The sequence below is a fragment of the Malus domestica genome, chromosome 06, assembly GCF_042453785.1.
Source record: "Malus domestica chromosome 06, GDT2T_hap1".
Taxonomy (NCBI): Eukaryota; Viridiplantae; Streptophyta; class Magnoliopsida; order Rosales; family Rosaceae; genus Malus; species Malus domestica.
This window is the reverse complement of record NC_091666.1, coordinates 8,476,198-8,499,256: the sequence shown is the minus strand read 5'-3', so window position 1 is coordinate 8,499,256 and position 23,059 is coordinate 8,476,198. Positions and strand designations below refer to the sequence as shown.

General features: G+C 38.5%; 3 protein-coding genes and 1 long non-coding RNA gene across 9 annotated transcripts; 2 read left to right on the top strand and 2 right to left on the bottom strand.

Moving 5' to 3' along the window:
• The first annotated feature begins 360 nt into the window (after positions 1-360).
• Positions 361-3,543, top strand: LOC103437094 (VAN3-binding protein-like). 3 transcript variants are annotated; one of them, XM_070823438.1, is made up of 7 exons: positions 361-444; positions 1,152-1,563; positions 1,727-2,105; positions 2,227-2,406; positions 2,600-2,649; positions 2,733-2,790; positions 3,092-3,543. In XM_070823438.1, the coding sequence occupies exons 2-7, from the start codon at positions 1,294-1,296 to the stop codon at positions 3,328-3,330; spliced, it is 1,176 nt and encodes a 391-aa protein (XP_070679539.1). In that variant the 5' UTR covers positions 361-444; positions 1,152-1,293; the 3' UTR covers positions 3,331-3,543. The 3 variants fall into 3 exon arrangements, with proteins under 3 accessions (XP_070679539.1, XP_008373772.3, XP_008373773.3); XM_008375550.4 differs by having other exon boundaries at positions 406-945; XM_008375551.4 differs by having other exon boundaries at positions 421-741.
• Positions 3,544-7,498: 3,955 nt separating this feature from the next.
• On the bottom strand, positions 7,499-11,411 carry LOC103437095 (formyltetrahydrofolate deformylase 1, mitochondrial). Of its 4 annotated transcripts, XR_011581946.1 has the most exons (9): positions 11,130-11,383; positions 10,884-10,996; positions 10,315-10,465; positions 10,131-10,204; positions 9,883-10,042; positions 9,469-9,567; positions 9,278-9,364; positions 7,900-8,734; positions 7,499-7,719 (listed from the first exon to the last, which is right to left on the bottom strand). XR_011581946.1 is itself a non-coding variant. In XM_070823437.1 (8 exons), exons 1-8 carry the CDS (start codon positions 11,280-11,282, stop codon positions 7,573-7,575), a joined length of 984 nt encoding a protein of 327 aa, XP_070679538.1. In that variant the 5' UTR covers positions 11,283-11,411; the 3' UTR covers positions 7,499-7,572. The 4 variants fall into 4 exon arrangements, 1 of the variants encoding a protein (XP_070679538.1); XR_011581947.1 differs by lacking the exon at positions 7,900-8,734 and having other exon boundaries at positions 9,278-9,377; XM_070823437.1 differs by lacking the exon at positions 7,900-8,734 and having other exon boundaries at positions 11,130-11,411.
• A 141-nt stretch (positions 11,412-11,552) lies between these two features.
• On the top strand, positions 11,553-13,672 carry LOC103437096 (uncharacterized). Its single transcript, XR_011581949.1, has 2 exons — positions 11,553-11,719; positions 13,337-13,672. It is a non-coding gene; the product is annotated as an uncharacterized lncRNA (long non-coding RNA).
• A 6,686-nt stretch (positions 13,673-20,358) lies between these two features.
• LOC139196774 (uncharacterized) lies at positions 20,359-20,829 on the bottom strand. Its single transcript, XM_070823115.1, has one exon. It carries the CDS (start codon positions 20,827-20,829, stop codon positions 20,359-20,361), a length of 471 nt encoding a protein of 156 aa, XP_070679216.1.
• Positions 20,830-23,059: the final 2,230 nt, after the last annotated feature.

Below are 23,059 nucleotides of genomic sequence, written 5' to 3'. Positions count from 1 at the left end.
CTAGAGGGCTTAAGGTGTCCTTAATTTGTTCACAACGAAAAATGATAATATCTTACCCACTTATCTTAACTTTCCATGCAACCAATCATTTAATATTCTATATAGCTAAAAGACCACCATACAAAGTTCGCATTCTGCCGTTCAGTCAAACGAACACACAACGCGTGGCCCATAAAAGGCAGCACCGCCACAGGGACCATGGCCTCGGAAGAAGAGATCATAAGCCTAAACCCTAAACCGTCCCCACCGTCCAGTCAACGTTCGTGCATAGCCATTGCCCATTGGCAATAAGTCATAGAACCACTTAAGAGTATTTGTAAACGCATTTAACACATATAAAAATCTAATTAGCTTTGTTTTGTACGTGGGTTAAGAAACCATTCCCCACTTATCCAGGGTTGTGCCTTGTCCCTGTTCTTTAAATTGGAGTTCCCTAGCTTTCGAGTTGCGTGAAACCCTAATTTCATAATTTCATTTCTTTGTTTTTTCATGATTTGATCTGTTTTTTTGTGTAAGGGGAAACCTGAATTCATGGGAGCTCAAAGCACTAGGTTCCTATATGTGTTTTTGTAATATATTCTGTCTCACTCACTCACTCTTTCTGTCCTTGTTTTCTTAACTTTTCTACGCGAAACAACTCTTCACATCCTCACATTATATATAAGGACTCTGTTGGGAAAAAAAGAAAAAGAAATGGGTTTTGATTTGTTCCGTGTGTAGAACTTTCAAGATTGGACGAAGGTCAGTAAAGCAAAGCAAATCTCTTTCTCACTAGGGTTTTTATGAAGCCTCCATTTCCAAGCCAATTTTACAAAATCTCCAGTTGGTTTTTTCCTTCTTGTTAAAAATATTTCCCAACAGTCCTTTCAACCATATGTAATTCTGGCATTTGGAAGTTTTTCTTTCTGCTTTATAAAAAAGCACAAGTTAAAAGCAGTTTCGCAGGTGTACACTTCCAAATTCCACCAAATACTAAACCCTTACTGTTTGGTCATCAGAAGTAGATTTTTTAGTGTTGGAGCGGTTCATTTACTGTGGTTTGGTTCAACAACCAAACCAATTTCTGGGATAATTATACCTATTTTCTTTTAATCATGTCTTAATCTACCGTAGTGTGCTAACTTTTACCTCTCAATTGATCTATATCACAGAAAAAGGACGGGCCAAAGCCATCAATTGTGGAGGTTTTGATAGGAGCCCACCACCAATGAGCACAAACAAGAAAAGCAATTTTTGAGTAATTAATCAGAACATTTGGAGAAATCTTTCTGCAGAAAGACATAGAATTAAGAAATGGAAAGTGGTTATTTTTCAGCTTGGAAGAGTAACACTGATTCTTTGCATGGGCTGTTGAATGCGGAAGAAGCCGAAGAGCTGAAAATCGCGGCACCATTGCCTGCGATCCCCCAGCCACAAACTCCACAGGAGCCTATGGAGTTCTTGTCCAGATCATGGAGTCTTTCAGCTTCCGAAATTTCAAAGGCTCTAGCTCAAAAGCAAAAACAATTTTCCGTCGAAAAAAGTCCCGAAACATTCCCAGAAGCAACTGTTGTGCCACAGCTAGTAAGCTCAATTCTCCTTAACTCGAAGAAATGTTCATGTGAAGTATTATCCTACTTTGTATTGAACTTTGTTGTGATCATCCTTGTTGTAATTGGCTACATAAATCGTGATTTAATTTGAATTTTGGATCTGTTTTTTATATTGTTTTGATTCTTTCTTGCAGACAAGCAAGATCATAAAATCTGTCAACAATCGGAGAACGGGGTCAATCGGAAAATGGTTCCACCATACGGATTTGAGTAGTAGTGCAGTGAAGAAGAAAGACAAGGAACGGGTAGAAAGGGCGCGAGTGCATTCTGCGGTCTCCATTGCAGGTGTTGCTGCAGCCTTGGCTGCTGTAACTGCAGCAGAGAACTCGAATGGTTCTGGCTCGAAAACCACCATGGCTTTGGCTTTGGCTACAGAGTTGCTGGCATCACATTGCATCGAAATGGCTGAGTTAGCCGGCGCTGATCATGATCGCGTGGCATCTGCTGTCAGATCAGCAGTGGACATCCGGAGTCCCGGTGATCTTATGACTCTTACAGCAGCAGCTGCTACAGGTACTTGCTCACTTCCAAAAAAAAGGTTGAGCTTTCGAATGGAAAGCCAATGTACCAAGTAATGAACTTGTTTTATGCCATGGATTGTAAATTGATACGAACTTACGAAGTCTTTCTTTAGCTTTGCGAGGAGAATCCGCTTTGAAAACAAGACTACCAAAAGAAGCAAGAAAGAATGCTGCAATTAGTCCCTATGATAAAGGAATGGGTGAAAGTCCTTCGGTTGGTGCTTTTTATAGTAAAGTGGAAGGGCAGCAGGATCCTCCCTGTGTTGGAGAACTACTGCAACTTACAGGAAAAGGTAACTTATTAAACTCATCTATATTAACTAATCAGATTCCAGATGATATAAAAAGTACCAGAAACTCTAATTCTTATGTAAAAAACAGAAATGTATAAGAACTAAATCCTCTTATGGAAACTCTAATTCTCATGAAATCAGTCAAAACTTGAATGTGTCAAATGGACTTACATGTTGCAATGGGTGTATACAGGTGTTTTACAATGGAAGCGTGTCTCTGTGTACATCAACAATAAATCTCAGGTACAAAATCGAGTGAAAGGAACAATCAGGAGAAAAATTCAGATAGAAAAATGGCATTCCTAATTCGTATGTTATCTTTTCAGGTCGTTGTTAAACTCAAACGCAAGCATGTCGGAGGAGCATTCTCCAAGAAGAAGAAATGTAATGCTTCTGCACAAATTCTATGTTCTATTTACAGTACTACGGCCTCATTTGATAGGGAGGCGGAGGACTAGCTTGGATAGGACCATTCACTACCATTCTTGTGGAGACTAGTAGAGATATCTTTTCATCATGAGTAACTTTCAACTTGGACAAAAATATGGAAGTTCTCATCCATTTCTTCCTTCAAAACGCCTTCAATGTAGTGGATAGTCCTAAGTTTAGTCTTTTCTATCAAACGAGGCCTATATGTTATGTCTTCGTTCATATCTGATCTGTATGTTTGTTGTGTTGGTACTAGGTGTTGTTTATGGAGTCTGTGATGAGACTTCTGCCTGGCCATACAAAAAAGAAAGGGGAATTTCAGAGGAGGTCTATTTCGGGCTCAAAACCGGACAGGGTCTACTGGAATTCAAGTGCAAGAACCAGGTCCATAAGCAAAAATGGGTTGATGGGATCAAAAGCCTTGTTCGCCGAGTCAGCTACATTGATGAAGCTGAGCACTCTTTGGGATTTTTAAGTATAAGTAATAGTATATGATTCACTTCATCACTTGTACAAGTTACCACAAATAAAACTTTTACTATGCAGTATACTTCTTTTACGAGCAAGAAGGAATATTAGGTTTCGAACAATTCATTGTTCTTATAGGTTACAAGATAGCGAATTTTGTGGTCGGATATGAGTGTTTGTGCATGGTTCCATCAGAAATTGTTGGTGTTCTATATGAAATCCAGAAAGTTTATTTCAAAATTCAGAAACTTTATTTCATATCATTCAATAAAAGAAACATCGTCTATTATTCCACCTGTGACATCCACACGAACACTTGGCCTCGACGCAGGTTTTGATATTGCATTCAGTAGGACAAAAGTCGGTGCAATCTGAATCACCGACACATTTCGAAGATGAGATTACTCTCTCAGCAGAGTGTTCAGGGCCAAACGGGCACACACAAAAGCCAGCAGAACACTTGCTTGGCAACTCTAAACATTTCTCCTTCCAGTGATCAGCATTACATTTGTCTCTGCAGTCAGCATCATGGGTGTTTGGGTTAATATTTGAACTTTGGGCTGAAGGAAGAGAAGCCCGAAAAAGAAGCCCAGGAAGCATGACTCTACCCGAAGGCCCAGCATCAAACCCATTTGCCCAGCCAAAGGCAAAATGATGATTCCACATTAAATGCAAAGGCTAGTAGCTTGAAAGAAGTGACACTTGATGGAAATCAGCCTACTATTAGCCCAAAAACACTTTCTGGATGGCAGAGTACGTTAATTACTGATGAGTCATTACCCCTCAGTTGCTTTCGGGCAGGAACCAAGTTGCAAGCAGTTAGGCTAATTCGCCTATAAAAGGAGGAAGAGGGCCCAGAGATCAAAGACACTCAACCAATCAAACAAACAAATACACAAGTTCTGCTCAAGCCAGATTTGCATACGAAGCTGTAGTGAGCCCCCAACCTCAATCCTTTTCAGGATCAGCCCTCACAAAAGTCATCTTTTGTCTAGTTTAATAGCTCTGCTGCTCACCAGTAATATCGATTCTCTTGTGTAAATTTATTTGTCATCCATTCTCCCTTGAAACCCTCAAATCCCTGTAGTGGCAAAGAAAAAAAAACGGCGAAAGGTCCAGCCTTGCCCGACAAAGTTCAGTCTTGCCCAATTCCCTCTATTTTGTCTTTTAGTTAATAGATCTGGTGTTGTAATGAATTCCCTAGTATGTATTCGAATCATTTTAGGTCTTTTAATGATCCAAAGTTCAGCTTACTCTCAGATCTGGTTTTAATTAAATGGTTTTACTATCTTAAGAGTGAATCCACTTAATGCCTTGATTAGATTCGGACCTCTGCCCTTTTACCATACAAGATACACAAAAGTCCTTGATCTCAAGGCATAGAAAAGAATCTAATGTGGACTTAACCCATCCACGACAATCCTTTGATAATGAGAAGTTAGAGTAACTTGGGGTGCAAGTAATCGGCTTAAATCTACACATTTTACATCTGCCCTACTGAGATGGTAGTGGCACGCCTCAGCACTTAAGTTAGTTTTGATTGCGAGGCTCACGGCCTATACTTAAGGCTCGACAAAGGCACCTTTCAGAATTAACTATGTCTTCTTCTTGCAACCCGACAAACAAAGCGAGAACCTGATAGTCAACCAAAGTGCCAACTCCGCGGGGAGCTGTGTGCTCGAGCCAGGAACTCCCACAGGCGACATTCCTACCCGAACATAGTTTTGGCACGCCCGGTAAGATCAAATCTTGTATGCCAAGAAGGCGAAGGAAGGAACAAACCTTCAGGTGGGGAGCAAAATAGAAATCACCCCACTACACACCAAGATCCAACATGACAAATCTCTTCAAAGACTTGCAAGGACCCATCTTAGCGGAAAGCCTGACTTCTTCTAAGAAGTCAGAAGGAAAAGTTACAAGATAACATCTACAGGCTACCCTGATGGCTATCTTGAAAAGCCTGGAGAAAAGTTATCTAAATATGGAGAAAAACTTTGGGGGAGCTAAAGAAGAAATGGACAAAGGTTGTTTCATGAATCCGCAAAGAAGGTCAGAACTTGAGCACTTTACTCCAGAAAATGATAATGTTTGAAGGACAGCAAACCAGTCTAGCCCTACGAAGGAACCAGCTGTTTCCTTGTTCCCTTTACTAAAAGAAGAAGGGGATAAGGAAAAGAACAAGGAAGAAACCGGAGCCAGCTAGTTAGCTTTGAATGAGATCAAGAAGCCCAAATTGTCTGACCCCTTGTCGTTCTCATTGAATAACAAGGGGCAATATGGGCTAGAAATAGTGCAAACATTGGGAGAATCTCAAACTAATGCAGTAACAGGTGCTGATCCTTTTCTACAAGCCCCCGTAAACATGATCAATTTAATGTGGGCAGAGAAAGGGAAAGAAAAAGCTACCGAGGAAGTAAGAGTTGAAAGGCGACAAATTGATAGGTCGACGGAAGGAGCTATCAAGTTGCCTAAAAAGCCTAAGGCAGCAATAATCAAAGGGGTGGTTTTATGCAATAAATGTCAATGTGAGTGCGAGCTTGAAGTTCCAGCTGCAAGAGCCATCATCGATCAGGAATTGATCAAGAGAAGAGGAAAAGAAGAGCAGGAATCCCATAGAGATATCACGCGGGCAGCCAAAAAGGAAACATCTCGGAGTGTCTTCCAGAGGTTGGGATGAGACTCTCGACCAAAGAACTTGTTAGAAGTATTCAGAAACTATGAAGCTTCAGAAGAAGTAGATGACAAGAAGGTCGAGACACAAAGGTGGGTAGACGTAAGGCCACCTCAACCAAGTTATGCCAATGATGTTAGAATAAAAGAAAAGACAGTGAACCCAGTCACTAAAAAGAATGTTGCCCGACTTGGGCGGAGATGGTATATAGTTAGAAGGGATGGAAAGCCCGTTAAAGAGATGGGAGCTTCCATGATCAGGAGAGTCCAAAGGCAACATAAAGCCTACATGAACTCATTGAAGGCCCCCACCACCTCAAAGACCTCTAAAAATGGAGAGGTAAACAAGGTACCTATTGAAGGAAAGAATTAAATCCGCTGGAGAACCAAGAAGGAGGTAGAGAAAGCCAGTAGCAAGACTGAAGAGGAAGGAGACCATGCACCACCGAGCCTTCACCCGGGAAAATATAGAATCCTAAGTGGAGCCAACACCTAAGTGGAGCCCAGAACCAAGCTATTTTGGAACAATTTCGCCCGAGAAAGGGATACCTTCACCATTGTTGGTTGATAAGAGCCTAATGCAGGTGCAGAACTTCGGCATAACCCGAGAGGAAGCGGTGCCTGAATTAATATTGCCAAAAGAAGCACAAGCCTGGTTAGATGGGTTTATGAACCACATAGGGGGCAAGGAAGGATATGTACTGGGGCTTGGTGACTTCCACGTAAACATGACATATGTTTTATTAGCCATGTTTCGCGCCGAGCATGATCAACTTATCATCATGGAAGGTGATTGCCTGGCGACAGAACCCATGATAGCGCATGTTAGTGTTAAGGATACAGGACAAGGAGAACCTAACCAAACTGGATTGCCCGAACAATGGGCACATTTGTATTGCTCGTGGTCAGCTTCTGTTCCTACCATCCTTTTGAATGGGATACCTACGATCCCAAACTTTTTCTTAGATTACTTCACACACAAAGGTTGCTTAGCATTACGGTTTAGTGGTATTTTTCTTCATTTGTAAGTAAAAGGCCTGAGGTTTGACTTAGAGAGAGAGAAAGAGAGATTAATTACGTTGGATTCCCTCAATAGTAACAAATAAAATCTCTCTTTTAATAGTGAAAACAAAATCTAACTTTCTAACTATGTTCTTATTTAAATAATTTTTTAGCGAAATGGTTTCTACATGTATTTTCTCCTTTTGCACACTATTTATTTATGTCTCTTGATTCTTTTGTGAACGATAAATCAAATAACTTGAGATGTTATGGTGTAAGTAAAAAGTTGTAAGAAAACAACTTTAGATGTTCTGATGTGCCTTTGGCAACTTCTCTGACTTGTAACTGGAAGAAAATTTGTAGAACGACGATGAGTCAAATACGTTGCCACAGCCATAGTATTCCACAATTTTTCTTCCCTGTTACGTATGACGAGTTTTTTTCATGACAGGTAAAACTGAAAGTACACTCGCTAAAGTTCGAAAGCTGGTACACAACAAATTTGTAAAGACTTGCAGAAAAATGGCAAACATGTATTGCAACTTTTCATACAAATGATTTTAATGTACAAACAGAGTTCAACCACCTCTTTTTCCATCAAAATACAACAGTCTTGTTATCCTCGTAAGGTAATACTCGCAGCTCACAGTATGACTTGATAGCCATCGTTAGGCATTGTTTTTCGACGTTCTCCGATTTCTGCACAAAAGTCTGCAAGTTATCTCTGTGTGAAACTCTCGCAACCTGCATATTGGATCAAATGTATTATAACTTTATGAATTGCAACAATTACTCTCATTGAATATCAATGCTTGGTTAATAGATCTAATTGCCAAAGCCCCGCCGAGGGGCATTGCGCACAGATATTATTTACAACATATAATCTAAATGCAAGTCTGTTTCTGAACAAATTGCAATTACTACCTAGATGATTTGGTGTATGACCAAACCGCTGGTTGAGTCACCATATAACAGAAGTCAGCAAGAGTTGTACAAATTCTTCAGAAGCATATACTTTTCGTACTACCTTCAATAACAAAATTTACGCACTAACAATTACAGAATGTAACCCACAACCCCTCCATATTAAATTTATAATCATGGTACCAGAATGGAATATTAATTGATGGATTGAGCCACAATGATTCAATAGAGTGCTAAAGCTAACCCAAGGCCCTCTGTGCCTGACCATTTTATCATCACTCATAAATGAATGTTATACCTTAAAACCCAGAGAAAACATCTGACATGTTTCAGGTTAATTATTCCAGAATCCAAACAGTATTATCTTCAAGGTGCTAACCAGGGACAAGGATTATCAGGTTCTCCTCTAAAAACAATTTCCCTAGTTAATAAAATGCATCTTGAACTAAGAAATATATTCAAGAAGCTAATAAGGGCATCTTGACTAATTTCAGTAACTGGGTTCACTGCTAATCCTTACAGTAGATGGTATCCATACATCACATGACCTAGAAAGTGACGGGCCTATGTATTGGCCATGGCTTCACTGGTATTTAATTTCTTATTCTAAACATATGGTACAATATTTGATAACTTGGTACAAATTTTGAAATAAGTAAACGAACCGCCCAAGCTTTAATCAAATTTAGAGCGGCCCCCTTATTCTAGTTCTGCCCCTGGACCTAGCGTTTCCCACAGCACAGAAACACAGTTGTCACACCAAACCTGAAGTATACATGGTTTTATCCAAGATAATTTGGCTTCGCAGTCTTTCAATTCAAATTGTCTCCAGTACCTGAACACAGTGAGTTCAATTTGAGAAGTCCCTACTACCCTGGCGAATTCTATCTGGAATTATTGATCCAAAATGCAGTCAAACATTCGAAAACACTGATTATTGAGAGACGAACATTTACCATATCGTTCCCATATTGTAGTGAGATTCTGACAGTAGGCCACTTGAAAGCATTATGATTTGTAATAAGTTAGAACTTAGATATATTTATGTTTAACTAGGACTATCCCACCCAACCATGTTATGGGTGGGTAGCAAAGTCATTGTTTCCACTATGATCTACATTATAAGTAACTTGGTTCAGCTGTTTGATCTGGTCATATTTTCATCTCAACTTGCCTAGAAAAGACCAAAGCTTTCTATGGATCAAAGTAAATGTGTAATACTATCAAACAACAACAAACACGAGAATAATCAGCAATCAATGCCCAAAATCCTCTTATACTGTCAGAGACACAAAACCAAAAATACAGCACAAGGATTTCAAAGCCTAAACAAAACAAGGGTAAATTTCATAGCAGCAGTAAAGAACTTCGTATTTACCATCTGTTCAATAATAGGCCCAGCATCAAGTTCTTGCGTCACAAAATGAGTTGTTGCACCAATAAGCTTCACCCCTGCATCAAAAGCCTGCGAACATAATCTAGCAAATTAAACATGTATAGACAGTTAGGATGAAAGTATAGATATACTTTAAAGGGCAACAAACACAGAGAATGACGAGAAGTGTGAACCTGTTTAGATGGTTTTCCACCTTTGAATGATGGCAAAAGGCCATGATGAATGTTAATTATATCCTTTCCATAGCTCTTTAAAAAATCACCGGATAATATCTGTGTAAATAAAAACAATTCTTAAGTTCTTAACTGCTCGTTTAACCCTTTTGCAACAAATAGTCCACCTTCTCTATTCTTTTGTTTCTTCCTTAATTTAAAGAGTTTTTTCTTTATAATATATAGTAATCGTCGAGTAAAAGCTACAAGAGCGGACGCTTTAGGTTTTGATGGATTTCAATCTAACTATTTTGACTGTTATTATGAAAGGACAGGAGAAAGCGTGTTCCTCCAGTCATCACTACAAACTTCAATAGCCAACCATGTATAAAGTTCGAAATGATAATTGAATGGTGAAAATGTAACCTGATTTACCTGCATGTACCTGGCAAGAACTAAAAAATCAGTGTTTTGAACCAACTCCAGTATCTCCCCTTCTCTTTTGTCATCCTTGGTTGTATTTAGATAATGATAAGGTATACCGTGTCTTTCTAGAAAACGATGCACATGGGTGTTTGGACCTCTATGATGATTACTGAGGAAAAACAGTGCTACAACCACAGTCAAAGTTCTGAGAACCAAAATTATGAACTAAAACAGTGAAAAACCTCCAAAAAGCTCACCTTATTACACAAGTTATATCTACTGGAAGCCTGCCTTCCTGCCACTGATGTAATAAATCTACCAGGCAATGATCCTGCAGCAGCATAAGGACGGTTTTATAATGCACAACACCATAATCTAAAACAGCGTGGGTGTATGACCATCAGTGTGTACACCTATAAGAAACTTTACAAATGGCAACACCTGCTTTGAGACAAGGACACCAATCTTATATTTGTGGTCGAGATTTGGAACCCGGACAACAGATCTCATTGCAGAGTATGTTAACGACAGCTTATGGAAATCCTCATCCATTTCCTTTCTTGGCCATTTAAGAGGATCGAAAATAAATTCGCTGCCAAGTTGCAGAGAGTTAGATTTTTTATCTGTGCACCTGGTTCTATTAAACTAAAGAATACGTGCAATTTGAAATATTGCATCAAACAATAGCAACCTGTCAAACCGACATGCTCCATTGCTCTAAACTGATTCCTGTAAAAAACTGACCTTGGAGTACTTTAATCTTTATTTCCTTTTAACTAGCAAACCCCATTGATTGAATTACTAGATTTCGCATCATAAAAATATCACACAGTACCAATAACAATCATATAAAATTCACTCCAAGCCTTGACATTTGTCATCAATCCATCCAAACAAAACCAACCAGAAAAATTCATACTTTTTATAAAAAATAAATAAATAAATTTGACTTTGCAAATGAAATCTGAGGAATTTGGCAAATGAATCAAGCAGAAATGGCAAAAGGGTACCTTCTGGAATAAAAAACGTGCTTGTTTTCGGGCACGAAGACGCTGGCGCCGAGAATGTTTCCGCCTTTAGAAGCAATGCAATCCGATAGCTTGGCCACAATCCCAACTGCATCCTATTCCAATAAAACCCATTTGCAATCCCTTATAACCGGTTTGGTTTCCCGGAAAATAGAAAGAGAGAAAATGAAAGCAAATGCAAATCTGCACGCAGAGAGACAGAGAGAGAGAGACAGAGAGAGGACTTACGGGGCAATGGAAGACGTGGATTCCGTAGGAGAGAGGGGGGAGAGAAGACGAAGAGTCGAGGGGCTCCCCTGGGAATCTCAAGGACTTGAAGGGCCTCTTGGCAAGTCCGAAAAGCTTGGGGAGGCTTGGAGATGCCCTTTGGACGAGGTTCATTTTCTATCTCTCTGTGTCCGTCTGTGCTGATAATGGTGGCGCGCCTATCCTTTTTCCTCCTCCACAAACTGAAGCTTAGGTCCGTACTCTGATGTCGTTTTTGTTTACGAGTGACTCGCTACCAAGTAGACCTGATATTTTTAATCCGAGCCGTTAAAATTAGTATTCAGGTGGGTGATAAACGGGTCAATCCGTTAAATAACGAGTCATTTTGAGTGAACCTGTGAAACCCGTTATTGAGGACTTTTGTGTAATTTTAACAGTCCTAGTAGAAAACCCTCAGGCTCAAGTTCCTCACGTTTCTCTCGCACCGTCGCATGACTTTGCTCTTTTTCTCTCTCTCTAACCTCTCTGTAATCTCTAAAAGTACTAAGAGATCACTCATCGGCCATTGCTGTGCTCTTTCCCTTCTGAATCCACCACTCTCTCTCTCTCTGGTAAGCTCTGATTCTCTTCCACCTCTTCTTTCATGCGTAACAATATACAGATTGAAATTTGTTCATGGGTTGTGCTCATTCCCTTCCACCTTTGGTTTTTTTTTTTATAAATTTTTTGGTTGTGTTTTGGATAATGGGTTTTGCTTTTTGTTCATGGGTTTTGTGTAAAATTTGTTCATTTCTATATTCTCCGATTAAAATTTCCATTTTTGGGTAATTTGGAGCTGTTAATTTACCTATTTCTTCACATCGATTAAAAGTAATGGATGACGAAAGAAGAAATGTTTTGCGATTCGTTAAGGCTCATGAAGTTAAAAGTACTGAGTTTGCGATTCGTTAATGCCGAGGTGTGTAATTCGTTAAGGCTCATGTTTTGCGATTCCGAGGTTCATGAAGCTAAAAGTATTGAATTTTCTTTGTTTTGGTTGGTTTTTGGATTGGAATTGGGTTGTTGTTGTTGTTTGGTTTTACTGAAATTGATACGAACAACATAAGTTACTACTCAGTAAGTTTCTATATCCTCCCTGTATAGGCATCTTGCTCATACTTACATATTTCCATCTATTTTTCTCCTAGCCTTCGAAATGTTTCCCTTTTAAGGTGCTTCTTATATTCTATATTCATAGGTACTTACTGCTTAGTAATTAATTTGATTGAGACTTGAGACCCTGTAGTGAATTACCCAGACTTGAGACTCTGGAGTTTGGGTTGGATGTTTATTGTTTTCCTCTATTACATTGAACTTTAGTAATTAATTTGAAGTCATACTTTATATTTACTGTCTTGACATTGCATAGTTTCCCTCTCACAAATAGGTAGCTTTTTCTCATTTCGGAATAGATCATTTGAATTCTTTAGTGACACAAACTGATCCTTACAGCAAGTAAGAGATGAGCGATTGGCAAGAAGGACTTCGCCTAACAGGCTTGATATTTTGCCCCTTCTAGCTTTAAGTAGGGAAGAAGATGACTTTACAAGGGAGTCTTGACCAACTACTGTTGCCTACAAGTACAAATAACTAAGAAGCAGATTGCAGTAATACATTATGAAACTAATGACATATCATTTATCGGTGTCTATCTGTGGAGGTACTGATAGTGATAAAGGATTCACCTTAGGTAGAAACTAGTCCAGATCTAATTTTTTCCGGTGGTTCCTCAATTTTCAACTCATATATTTTGACTCATAATGATGTTTCCTTCTCTCTTTTGTTTTTAAATTATGTCTCTTGTTTTTGCATTGATTAGGTCTTAGGTTAAATCTTTAGTTTCGAGGCTGTTGTCGATTGTCGACGAGAGAAAGAACAGGCATTGATTAGGTCTTAGTTAGTTTTCGTCCCTGTAACTACATCAATTGATAGCATGCCATTTCCTTAAAGACATTAATGTTTTGTTTTGTTTTTTGCTCTCTTTGAGTATAGTAGTTTTTTCTTTTCTGCTCTCAAATTGCATCTCAGCTTGTTAGTAGTATTAGTCTTGATTAAGCATGGTATGTATTTTAACTTGTTCTTTTAAAGATATTTTTCTGTGATGTTTAATGATTAGGATGGATTGTGCAAGATTAATACTTACTTTTATTGTGACAAGCTTCTTACTAATGGAAATTTCACTTGTCAAGGAAATTTCACTTAAGGTGAATGTTGAAGGCAAAAAAGGAGCAGAGGATGTAATGCAAGAAGAAGGTTGGCAAAAAAGCAGCAGAGAACGCAATCATGCAATGCAAGAAGAAATAGAGCCACTGTAGACTTTGTAGTGAGACATTGATTGAGACTTGAGAAAGAGAATTACTGTGTTTTACTTAAACAATTTCCCAATCTATGTTAAGATTCGGAGACGCATGTAATTGATAGAAAGTCGAATTCTACTATATAAAAACACAATCATGCTAGTGTCAGGTTAATTTAATCAGTTGTTATCCATTTTATTGGCCTATTAATCAACTTGATGTTCAAAATGTGTTTCTACATGGTTCTTTGGGTGAGGAAGTTTATATGTGGCAACCTCCCGGTTTATCGATCAGCAACGCTCGTTGCAACCATGGGTCGTGGTTGTAATTGTTTCATTTAGTTCTTGAGGCAAAGTAGACATGACAGACATAAACATGTTTTGTGACATTCCCAATCTTGTATTCTTGTGCATCGTAATGAAGCTCTAGGTGTTCATCAAATCACTCCAGGACTTGCATATGCACACAAACCAAATGAAGGAAGGAGGTGGCTAGCACTAGAATGCTAAAAATGGGTGTAATTGATTTGGATGAAATGTGTAAAAAAAAAAAAAAAAAAAGGTTAATTGGTGAAACGGGTTTAAACGGGTTGGGTTCGGGTGACCCGTTAGTTTAACAGGTTAGGTTGAACCCGATCTAAACCCAATAAACTCGACCCGTTTACGGGTCTAGTACCAAGTACCAACTGCCACTTCCCAAAAAGACTTAAAAGAGGAATTTAACTAATTATTTTTGGACAATTGTTGAATTGCTTAAACCACTTAGTACTACGGTCTAATAATATTCCTCTTTATTTGTAAGTGAGAGATCTTAGATTCGATTTTCGCCAACCACATTATTATGGCTTATGGCTAGCCCATTGTAAGGCTTGACTCACTCCATTATCCTGTAGTATAGATAATATTGTTTGTTAAAAAAAATGTTGAATTACTTTAGTGGTTATAGTCTTTCTTTTCAATCCACTGTATTTTAGATTTTTTGAAAATGTTATGTATTTTTCTCTATTTGTAAATAAGATGTCTAAATTCGACACTTGTGAATGACACATTTAATACCAAAATATAAACAGTTTTCACACCGAAGTGTAAGTATATCATTGTATTAAAACATTGACGGTTTCCATATAGCCTAAACTTAACCAATCCAAACTAATTATGGTTTGATTCTATTTGGACCTATATTACCTTCTTTTTTTCTCGAAACTAAAACCATTTAATTTTGCCACTTAGTACTACGATCTAATGATATTCCTTTTCACTTATTGATAGCTCATTGTAAGGCTTAGCCTATTTCTCGACCCTCTCTTAGTGTAGATAGTATCATTTGTAAAAAAAAAAAAGGGCTTGATTTTTATTAGTTTGGTTTGGTTTGGCTGATTTGAAAAGTTGGACCGGTTTAATACTTATCCCTAATATTATGCATTGTGTTTGTTTGGTTACATACAATGCTTGATTTATCCTAATCGTTACTCACTTTTATTCACACTCCCTGCCACTTAAGCAAATACCAAAAGCTTAGTATTAGACACATTTAGAATTATGGAATGATGAGGGTTGGTGCGGTTGATTCCAATCGAGTGATCAATATGTTGAGGAGTTCGTTGATTGTTGTTGACATGTTCTTTTAGGGTGCTTTTCGAGACCTTGTAGGGTTTTGGAGGTTGTTAGGGTATGTTTACTTAACAAAATTGAAAAAAAAAAGATGAAGAAATTGAGAATTTTTTTACCTTTTTTGTTTTTTGGACAAACGATGTTATCTACAATAAACGGGTGGGGAGTGGGCTTAACCTCACAATGAGTTAGCAATAATATGGTTCAAATTTGCATTTGGCGAAAATTGAATCTAGGACCTCTCACTTACAAGTGAAGAGGAATACCACTAGATCGTAGTACTGAGTGATAAGAAAGCAGGGAAACTTACACTTTTCTGATTTCATATGCGTAAATAAATATGGGAAAAAGTTAAGGAGTGCAATGATTCTCATACTCATATTTTAGTAAACACAAAACTCAAGGATAAAAATGATTCAAATTCCTATTCTTGTAAATAAGCATGCCGTTAGCGCAAAACTCTTTTAGGTATTTGAAGGATGTTGAGCGGCAAGGCCTTCATTAATTAAATTGTTGAATAGAAATTCAACGGTTGTTGTGGCTTATTTTATCTGAGAGGGGAGAGAGGATGTGTTATTCCTCATACGCCGTGCCTTTATTTATAGTAATAAGAGAGGGAATAATCCTTCTCCTCCAAGGAATATAAGTCTTAATAAGGAAGAATAACTAGTATCAAATCTAATCTAAGATTTACACAATCATACTTAAATACAATGTTCATAACATTCCCCCTTGAGTGTTTAACTACTCAAGTAGATTCGGCATCATGTAGAGTTGATGAAGTCGACTCGTCAACACTAATTCTAGGAACACGCTAGTCTCAAAGTAATGTAGGAACTCGCATATGGAACTAAGTCTCACAAAAAAACCCAATGGCTATGGTAAAATCCAAGTAAGGACAAAAACCAAGTCTAAGGAAAAATTGCTTGAGAAAATGCAAAGTTAAATGAAACGTCTAAGGGACATCATCAAGAATATGATAACCCCAAGGTGGGTGCCTCGTTAAAACCTCGTTAGGTAGCAAAAACCCAAAGAGAAAAATACTCTTAATCATAGGGAAAAAGAGTACATTAAGATCAAGCAAGTATACTTCAGGATACTCTCCCTGAGTTTGACATAATTCCAAAGAGAACTAACAGTGTTATAACTCAGAAAGTTTATGCATACCTATTCCTTGAACAAGCTTCTGAAACGTCGCATTCGGTAGTGATTTGGTGAATAGGTCGGCCAGATTGTCTTTTGAATGGATTTGCATGACTTCAATCTTTTGATGCTCATGTTGTTGATGTGAGAAGAAGAACTTCGACGCAATGTGTTTGGGGTTGTCTCCTCTGATGTAAATCTATTTTAGATGCTCGATGCATGATGTGTTATCTTCATAGATCGTAGTCGGGACTTCAATGACAAAGTAAATATTCCAGGAGCTTTGAATATGGCCCACAACTGCTCTCAGGCAGAAGCATTCCTGAGTTACTTCATGTAAGGCGAGAATTTCAGCATGGTTAGACGAAGTGGCAACTAAGGTCTATTTAGTTGACCTCTAAAAGATTGCGGTGCCTCTAACTGTAAAGACATGACCCGTTTAAGAGCGCGATTTGTGCAGATTAGATAAGTATCATGTGTCGGCATAACCAACAAGGCTAGAATCGACTTGAGATAAGGGGTGTGGCATCTCTTGAGGATCCGTAGGGGTAGAACAAGCCTGGATCTGTAATACCTTTATGGTACCAAAATATGTCTTTAACAATAGTTCAGTGTTTGTGTGTCGGTGCATTATTGTATCTTACCAAAAGATTAACATGAATGAGATATCAGGTCTAGTGCATTGAGCTAAGTACAATAAAGTGCCTATCATACTTAGATAAGGAACTTCGACCTCCAAATCTCTTCATCATCCTCATTCGGACTAAAGGGATCTCGTTTTGCATTTAGCAATCAAATGACCATATGAGTACTTGAAGGCTTCACTTTATCCTCGTTAAAGCGGCGCAACACCTTCTGGGTGTAGTTCGATCAATGTATAAAGATTCCATCCTAACGATGCTCTATCTCGAGATTCAGATAGTATCGAGTCTTTCTTAGATTTTTCATCTCAAATTCTAACTTCAAGTGTGCAACAGTTCTCTCGTTCTCTTCAGGAGTTCCAATAAGGTTCATGTCGTCGATATAAACTGCAACAATTGCAAGTGACTTCTTAATGAACACGCAAAGGCATAGTTCATTGTTCATATATCCCTGACTAATCAAATACTCACTCAAATGGTTATACCACATTCTTCGAGATTGCTTCAAACCATAGAGTGAACGCATCAGCCGAATTGAGAGCGTGTTCCGAGGTTATGGAAATATTTGATCTAGTCAATGTAAGTCATTTGGGAACTTTGATAAAAAAATTCATATCAAAATCCCTATAGAGATACGTAGTTACTATGTCCATTAGCTGCATACTCTGTTTTTCGAAACCTACCAAATTGATAAGGTAGTGAAAAGTAATCACATCCATAACGGGTGAATAAGTTTCGTCATATCAATTCGTTTGTAATGCACAATTTTGTTCGTCTCATTATGCTTCTGAACGAAAACCCACTTGTACCTGATGAGCTTCATATGTGGAGGAGTAAAAGTTACAGGTCCAAACACCTTATGATTCGCAAACGAATTGAGTTTGACATGGATTGCTTGTTTTCAGTTTGACCAATTAGTTATACGTCGACATTCATTAGTAATTACTGCTTATGCTAATGCATCATTGATGATCATCTCGTTTCTACACCAAACATCATCTAAGCTAGCATAATGGACCAAAATCTCTCGATTTTCAGGAGGTGGATTTGTTTTTCAAGGATGCTTCCGTAATCTAGAATTTCCTCATGACTTGGATAGAATGAGTAAGCAATAATCGGATTCACGATAAGCTCAACAACATGTAACGTGGGTTTCCTCTTCTGGGGGTGTGAATCATTTGAACCAAGTGGTCTGCCATGCTTTTGTGTAGGGGCAGAGGATTGGTAAGCCGCTAATGTACGTGGATCGGCCAAGGTGGCATCCCGGGCCTCCAAGAGGGAAGTCCGTCGTACATTTGGTACATCTATCTTTGTAGGCACATTTGCAGCTGGAATGTGTGATCTTGTCACTCGCACTAGATCCGTGAAAGCATCTGGCATGCTCTGAGCTATGCTCTGAAGATCTAATAGGTGCTACATTTTAGTTTCAGATTGAGCGGTGTAGGGATCTAAATGAGACAAAGTTGGAGTTGTCAAAGATAATTTGCATCATTTTTCAGGAACGGTGACATTCTTATCTCCCCTTAACAATGGGAAGACTGTCTTATAAGTGACAATCCGCGAAACGAATGGTAAAAAGATCGCTTGTCAAAGGTTTTAAGTAACAAATAATTGAAGGAGAATCATATCCGAAATAGATTCTCATCCTTTGCTAATGCCCCATTTTGTACGTAAGGGCGACAAAATCGGCATATAAACTGCACAACCAAAAACACGCAGATGTGATATGTCAAGTTCGTATTTGGTAACCAACTGAAGGGCGCTATATTGTTGTGTCGCAACAGGCCTCAAGCGGACCAACATGGTTGCGTACAATATTGCATGGCCCCAAGCAGTGATCAAGAGCTTGGTACATATGACCAACGATCGAGCAATCATTTGTAAGCGCTTAATGAATGCCTTTACCAGGCCTTTCTGGGTATGAACATAAGGTACAAGATGTTCAACTTAAACCCTAACTGACATACAATAGTAATCAAAAGTTTTAGATGTGAATTCTCCAGCATTATCCAATTAAATATATTTGATCGGATAATTAGGGTGGTGAGTCCTGAGCTTAATAACCTGTGCCAACGGTTTGGAGAATGCAGTGTTCCTTGTGGACAACAAGCACATGTGTGACAATGTGCAGAAGCGTCAACCAATACCATAAAATATCTAAATGGTTCGCAAGGAGGGTGAATCGGTCCACAATTGTCCCTCTGAATCCTTTGTAGAAAAATAGGAGGATTCGAACGAATTTTGTTATAAGAAGGCTTAATAATAAGTTTTCCCATAAAGTAGGTTTGACATGCAATTCCTTGCATCGAACATAAATTTTGGGTTGTGGATGCCTTTGTGAAGATTTGAGGATATGGTGCATCATTGTTTATCGAGGGTGTCCCAAACAATTATGCCAAAGTGTAATTTCGTACGCGGTCCCTGAGGTAGGGCCAGCCACATAATGGCTTTCTATAGGGCATATGGTTGTAGTATACAAACCACTCGGGATATGCTCCATCTTCTCTAGAATACGCTTCTGGAAATATTTGTAGGAAATTATGCACAAAAATTCAACTCCACTTTCTACATAGGTTTCAGTGTGGTAATTATTATCTCTAAAGTGCTTGAACTCAACAATGTTCTTCCAGAAAGTGGAGAATAAAATGCATATTCAGTGGTCAAGATTGTACCATTGGACAACATTATACGTGCCTTACTGTATTCTTCAATCAGGTTGGATAGGCTTGAAAGGGTTGTCAGAGGTGCATTCTTAGGTACGAAGTAAGTGAAATATATGCGTTCACACAAAACGGTATGTAGTTGCATTATCTTCTAGACAACTAACTTTCCTAATAGTCATACATAGAACAAAAAATTAATTTGAATCGGTCACATGCATAAAAGTTCTAAAAATAAATATCCATTCAAAATAATTTAAGTATCAAAGGGTGGTAATTAAAAAAAAAAACTTAATATCTAAAAACAAATCACCAACAAATAATAAGCTAAAAACAAATCATGTATAAAATTCTAATCTTCCATAGGGGTGGGTAATAGCCTCTTGAAAGTTGAAAACTTACATTTTGGTACTCTTCAATTGATCCACTAGCATAAAGTTCGATTCAAACTTCTTACGATGAGAATGATATTCAGCTACAACATTCTAGGTAGCACAGCAAACACGGGACCAATGTTTCTTTGAACCACAGTGGTACCACAGGTACGCATCCATGGTGTCAGGTGTTTTTCCCTTATTCTTAAAGTTTGAGGACTTATGAGGGAGGTTAGGGCACTTCTGGGCTTGGTTTCCTCCCTTAGATGGGCTTTGGCTTTATTGACCTTGATGGGGTGGCTTCTAGCCGCCCCTACCACTCTTATGTTGACGTTTTGGGCATTGGTTTGTGCTATAATGTGCTTCAGGCACAACAGTCGCCCCAGTAGGTCGAGCTTGATGATTTTTCATCAACTGATTATGCTTTTCAGCGAAAAGTAAAACAGAGATCAAATCTGAAAACTTATTGAATTTCTTATCCCTATATTATTGCTGCAGGACAATATTGGTAACAGAGAAGGTCGAATAGACATTCTCTAAGAGATCCTCTTCGGTTAAGTTTTCGTTACAGAACTTGAGAAGTGATCGGATTCGACAAACTTTAGAATTATATTTATTCATAGACTTAAAGTCTTGGAACTGTAGATGCTGCCAGTCGTGTCTTGCTTCAGGTAAGAAGATGTCATTTTGGCGATTGAATCGATCAACCAAATCGATCCAAAATGCTTGTGGATCTTCTTGAGTAAGGTACTTGGTTTGTGCATCATAAATGTGCCTTCGAAGGAAGATCATGTCAGTGGCTTTCTCAACTTCACCAATTGGGTTGTCCATCTCATCTTCAATGGCAGGACATAAATTCTTTGTGATGAAGTGGAGCTTCACATCTTGGACCCAGTTGAAGTAGTTTCTTCTGGAGACCTCTAAAGCGGTGAAGTCGAGTTTGTTCAAATTCGACATGTCCCTATCACAAAATTAATGGACAGGAATGTGGTTAGTGTAATGGAGAAAGAATTGAACCATTCACATATGAGTAGAACATTCAGGTTCTAATAGACATTTATTGGTTTAAATTTACATGAAAAAACTTCGGGTTTTTATGGGTGATATTTTAAAGGAAAACTTCAGGTTTTTAAACAAGGCATGTTTCTAGGAACTTCAGGTTTCGAAAGAATTATGAACTTCAGGTTCATATGTTCCAGAAGACAAACACAAATATATATATACAGAAATATGCAACAAGGAAATATGCAAATAGATATTCAGGTCTAGAATTATAATTGAATTAATTATTTGGACTTCGGGCCAATAATAAAGTGTGGGTGAAAAATTATAAAAGAAAAAATGGGCAATTAAACTCGGGGCCCAAAAAATAATGGCTAAAGCCCACGGGTGGGCTGAGCAAATTGAGACCATACAGTTAGGGCCCAATAAAATGGGCTGGGTTGATATGGGTAACATGCCTAAGAACAGAGGCCCAAAAGGAGCTCTCATCTGGTGCGGTAAGGAGCAAGCTAGGGCTGCATGCCCTATCTGAATGTATGCTTCAGTGCTTCACAGTGTACGGGTACTCGGGGACGCAATCCTATGTGTCGGGAACATCACAACCTTAGAGGGGGCCGTGATTAGGTGTGTCATGGTGCAGGTGCACCAACTCACCAACTATGGGCATGGATCTTGTGTGGTTATGTGAACTGGGACACCATAGCCCTATCTGCTGTGTCACATGGGTCAAGTGTGGGCTGCAATATGCAAGCCCAAAGACAATAATTGGTTTTAGCTTTGGGCTCTAAGGAACCAAGCCCTAACTCGTAGTTGGGTGTGCTCGTTGGGAAAGAAGACCGGTGCCACCGTTTCAGGCAACCGTGTTTTGGGACAAAAAAAATCTCGGGGCAAGTTCATGAATCAACGGGGATCACGAATATGAACAGAGGTAAGGAAATCTCAACGTTTCAACCAAAAACCCTAGAAAGCCCATGGCTCTGGCTTGTGGTCTTGCGACTCAGCATAGCTACATAGGCTACAGGTTGGTGCTGGCGGCTTGATGTGGCGTGGCATGGTGGTGACGGGATGTGTTTCTTGAAAAACCCTAATTTTATTTTATTTTTTCAAATTTCCAGATTATAATTCAATGCGCATTCAACATATAATTCAATGCATGAACATATATTTGATGCAATTCATGGCAATATCAATTCACATAATTCAACAATTATGGATATAATGCATACACAATTTATGTAGAATCTACAATTCAAAAAACTTGAAGTTGGGTCATTCATTATGGTGAATGTTCATGCTATTAGGGCTGCAAAAATATTGAGATAAAAACTGTTGTTTTGGAAGAACCTGATTGCGTGATGATATTGATGAACTGGTTTGATGCAAAAAACTTCCATGTCTGATTTCTAAGTGCAGCGGTATGAGCGTGTTGATAACGTGTTGTGGCTTATTTTATCTGACAGGGGAGAGAGGGGGCGCACGGTAGAGAGAGAGTAGCGAGATATGTGTTTGTAGGGTTGTGTAGAGGATGTGTTATTCCTCCTACACAATGCCTTTATTTATAGTAATAAGGGAGGGAAGAATCTTTCTCCTCCAAGGAATACAAGTCCTAATAGGGAAGAAGAATTAGTATCAAATCTGATGTAGGATTTACACAATCACACTTAAATACAATGTTTATAACAACGACACAAAATTCAGATATACATAAGATCCAAAACATACTTGAAAATCTAAAATTATAGGGTGGTGCTATGCAACACAATCTTTTTTACCTTGCACACTCCATGTTAATTATTGTCTTTTGATTCGACGAACGAAAATAGAAAAATGTGCATGAAAGGTAAAAAGAAGTGTGTGGGCTGTGGATGAAATTAATACCTAGTTTGGGAGTGAGGTGCTTAAAAAAAAAGCACCCATGAAAAAAAGCTGTGAGGGTTTTAGGTGTTTGGTAAACTGAAAAAAAAGAGCTTATTTTGGAAGCTGCTGTGAGAATAAGCTGAAATCAAAGGAAAAAGCTGAAGCTGCTATTTGTAGCTTTGGAAAACTGGCTTTTTTTCAAAGTACATGGAGCTACAATGCTTCTTTAATGAAAAGACCCAATATTAGACTGCTTTTTTTTCCAAAAGCACTTTTACAAAAAAGTTTACCAAACACTCTGCTGATTTATTTCACAGCCGCTTATTCT

Excerpts from the sequence above, each read along its gene's own strand:
- LOC103437095 (XM_070823437.1), bottom strand. The coding sequence starts at position 11,282 with ATGAACCTCGTCCAAAGGGCATCTCCAAGCCTCCCCAAGCTTTTCGGA. Across the intron at positions 10,205-10,314 it reads GTGTCCTTGTCTCAAAGCAG|GATCATTGCCTGGTAGATTT; the intron begins GTGTTGCCATTT and ends ATGCTGCTGCAG. Across the intron at positions 10,043-10,130 it reads GATATAACTTGTGTAATAAG|TAATCATCATAGAGGTCCAA; the intron begins GTGAGCTTTTTG and ends GTTTTTCCTCAG.
- LOC139196774 (XM_070823115.1), bottom strand. The coding sequence starts at position 20,829 with ATGTCGAATTTGAACAAACTCGACTTCACCGCTTTAGAGGTCTCCAGA.
- LOC103437094 (XM_070823438.1), top strand. The coding sequence starts at position 1,294 with ATGGAAAGTGGTTATTTTTCAGCTTGGAAGAGTAACACTGATTCTTTG. Across the intron at positions 1,564-1,726 it reads CAACTGTTGTGCCACAGCTA|ACAAGCAAGATCATAAAATC; the intron begins GTAAGCTCAATT and ends TCTTTCTTGCAG. Across the intron at positions 2,106-2,226 it reads TACAGCAGCAGCTGCTACAG|CTTTGCGAGGAGAATCCGCT; the intron begins GTACTTGCTCAC and ends GTCTTTCTTTAG.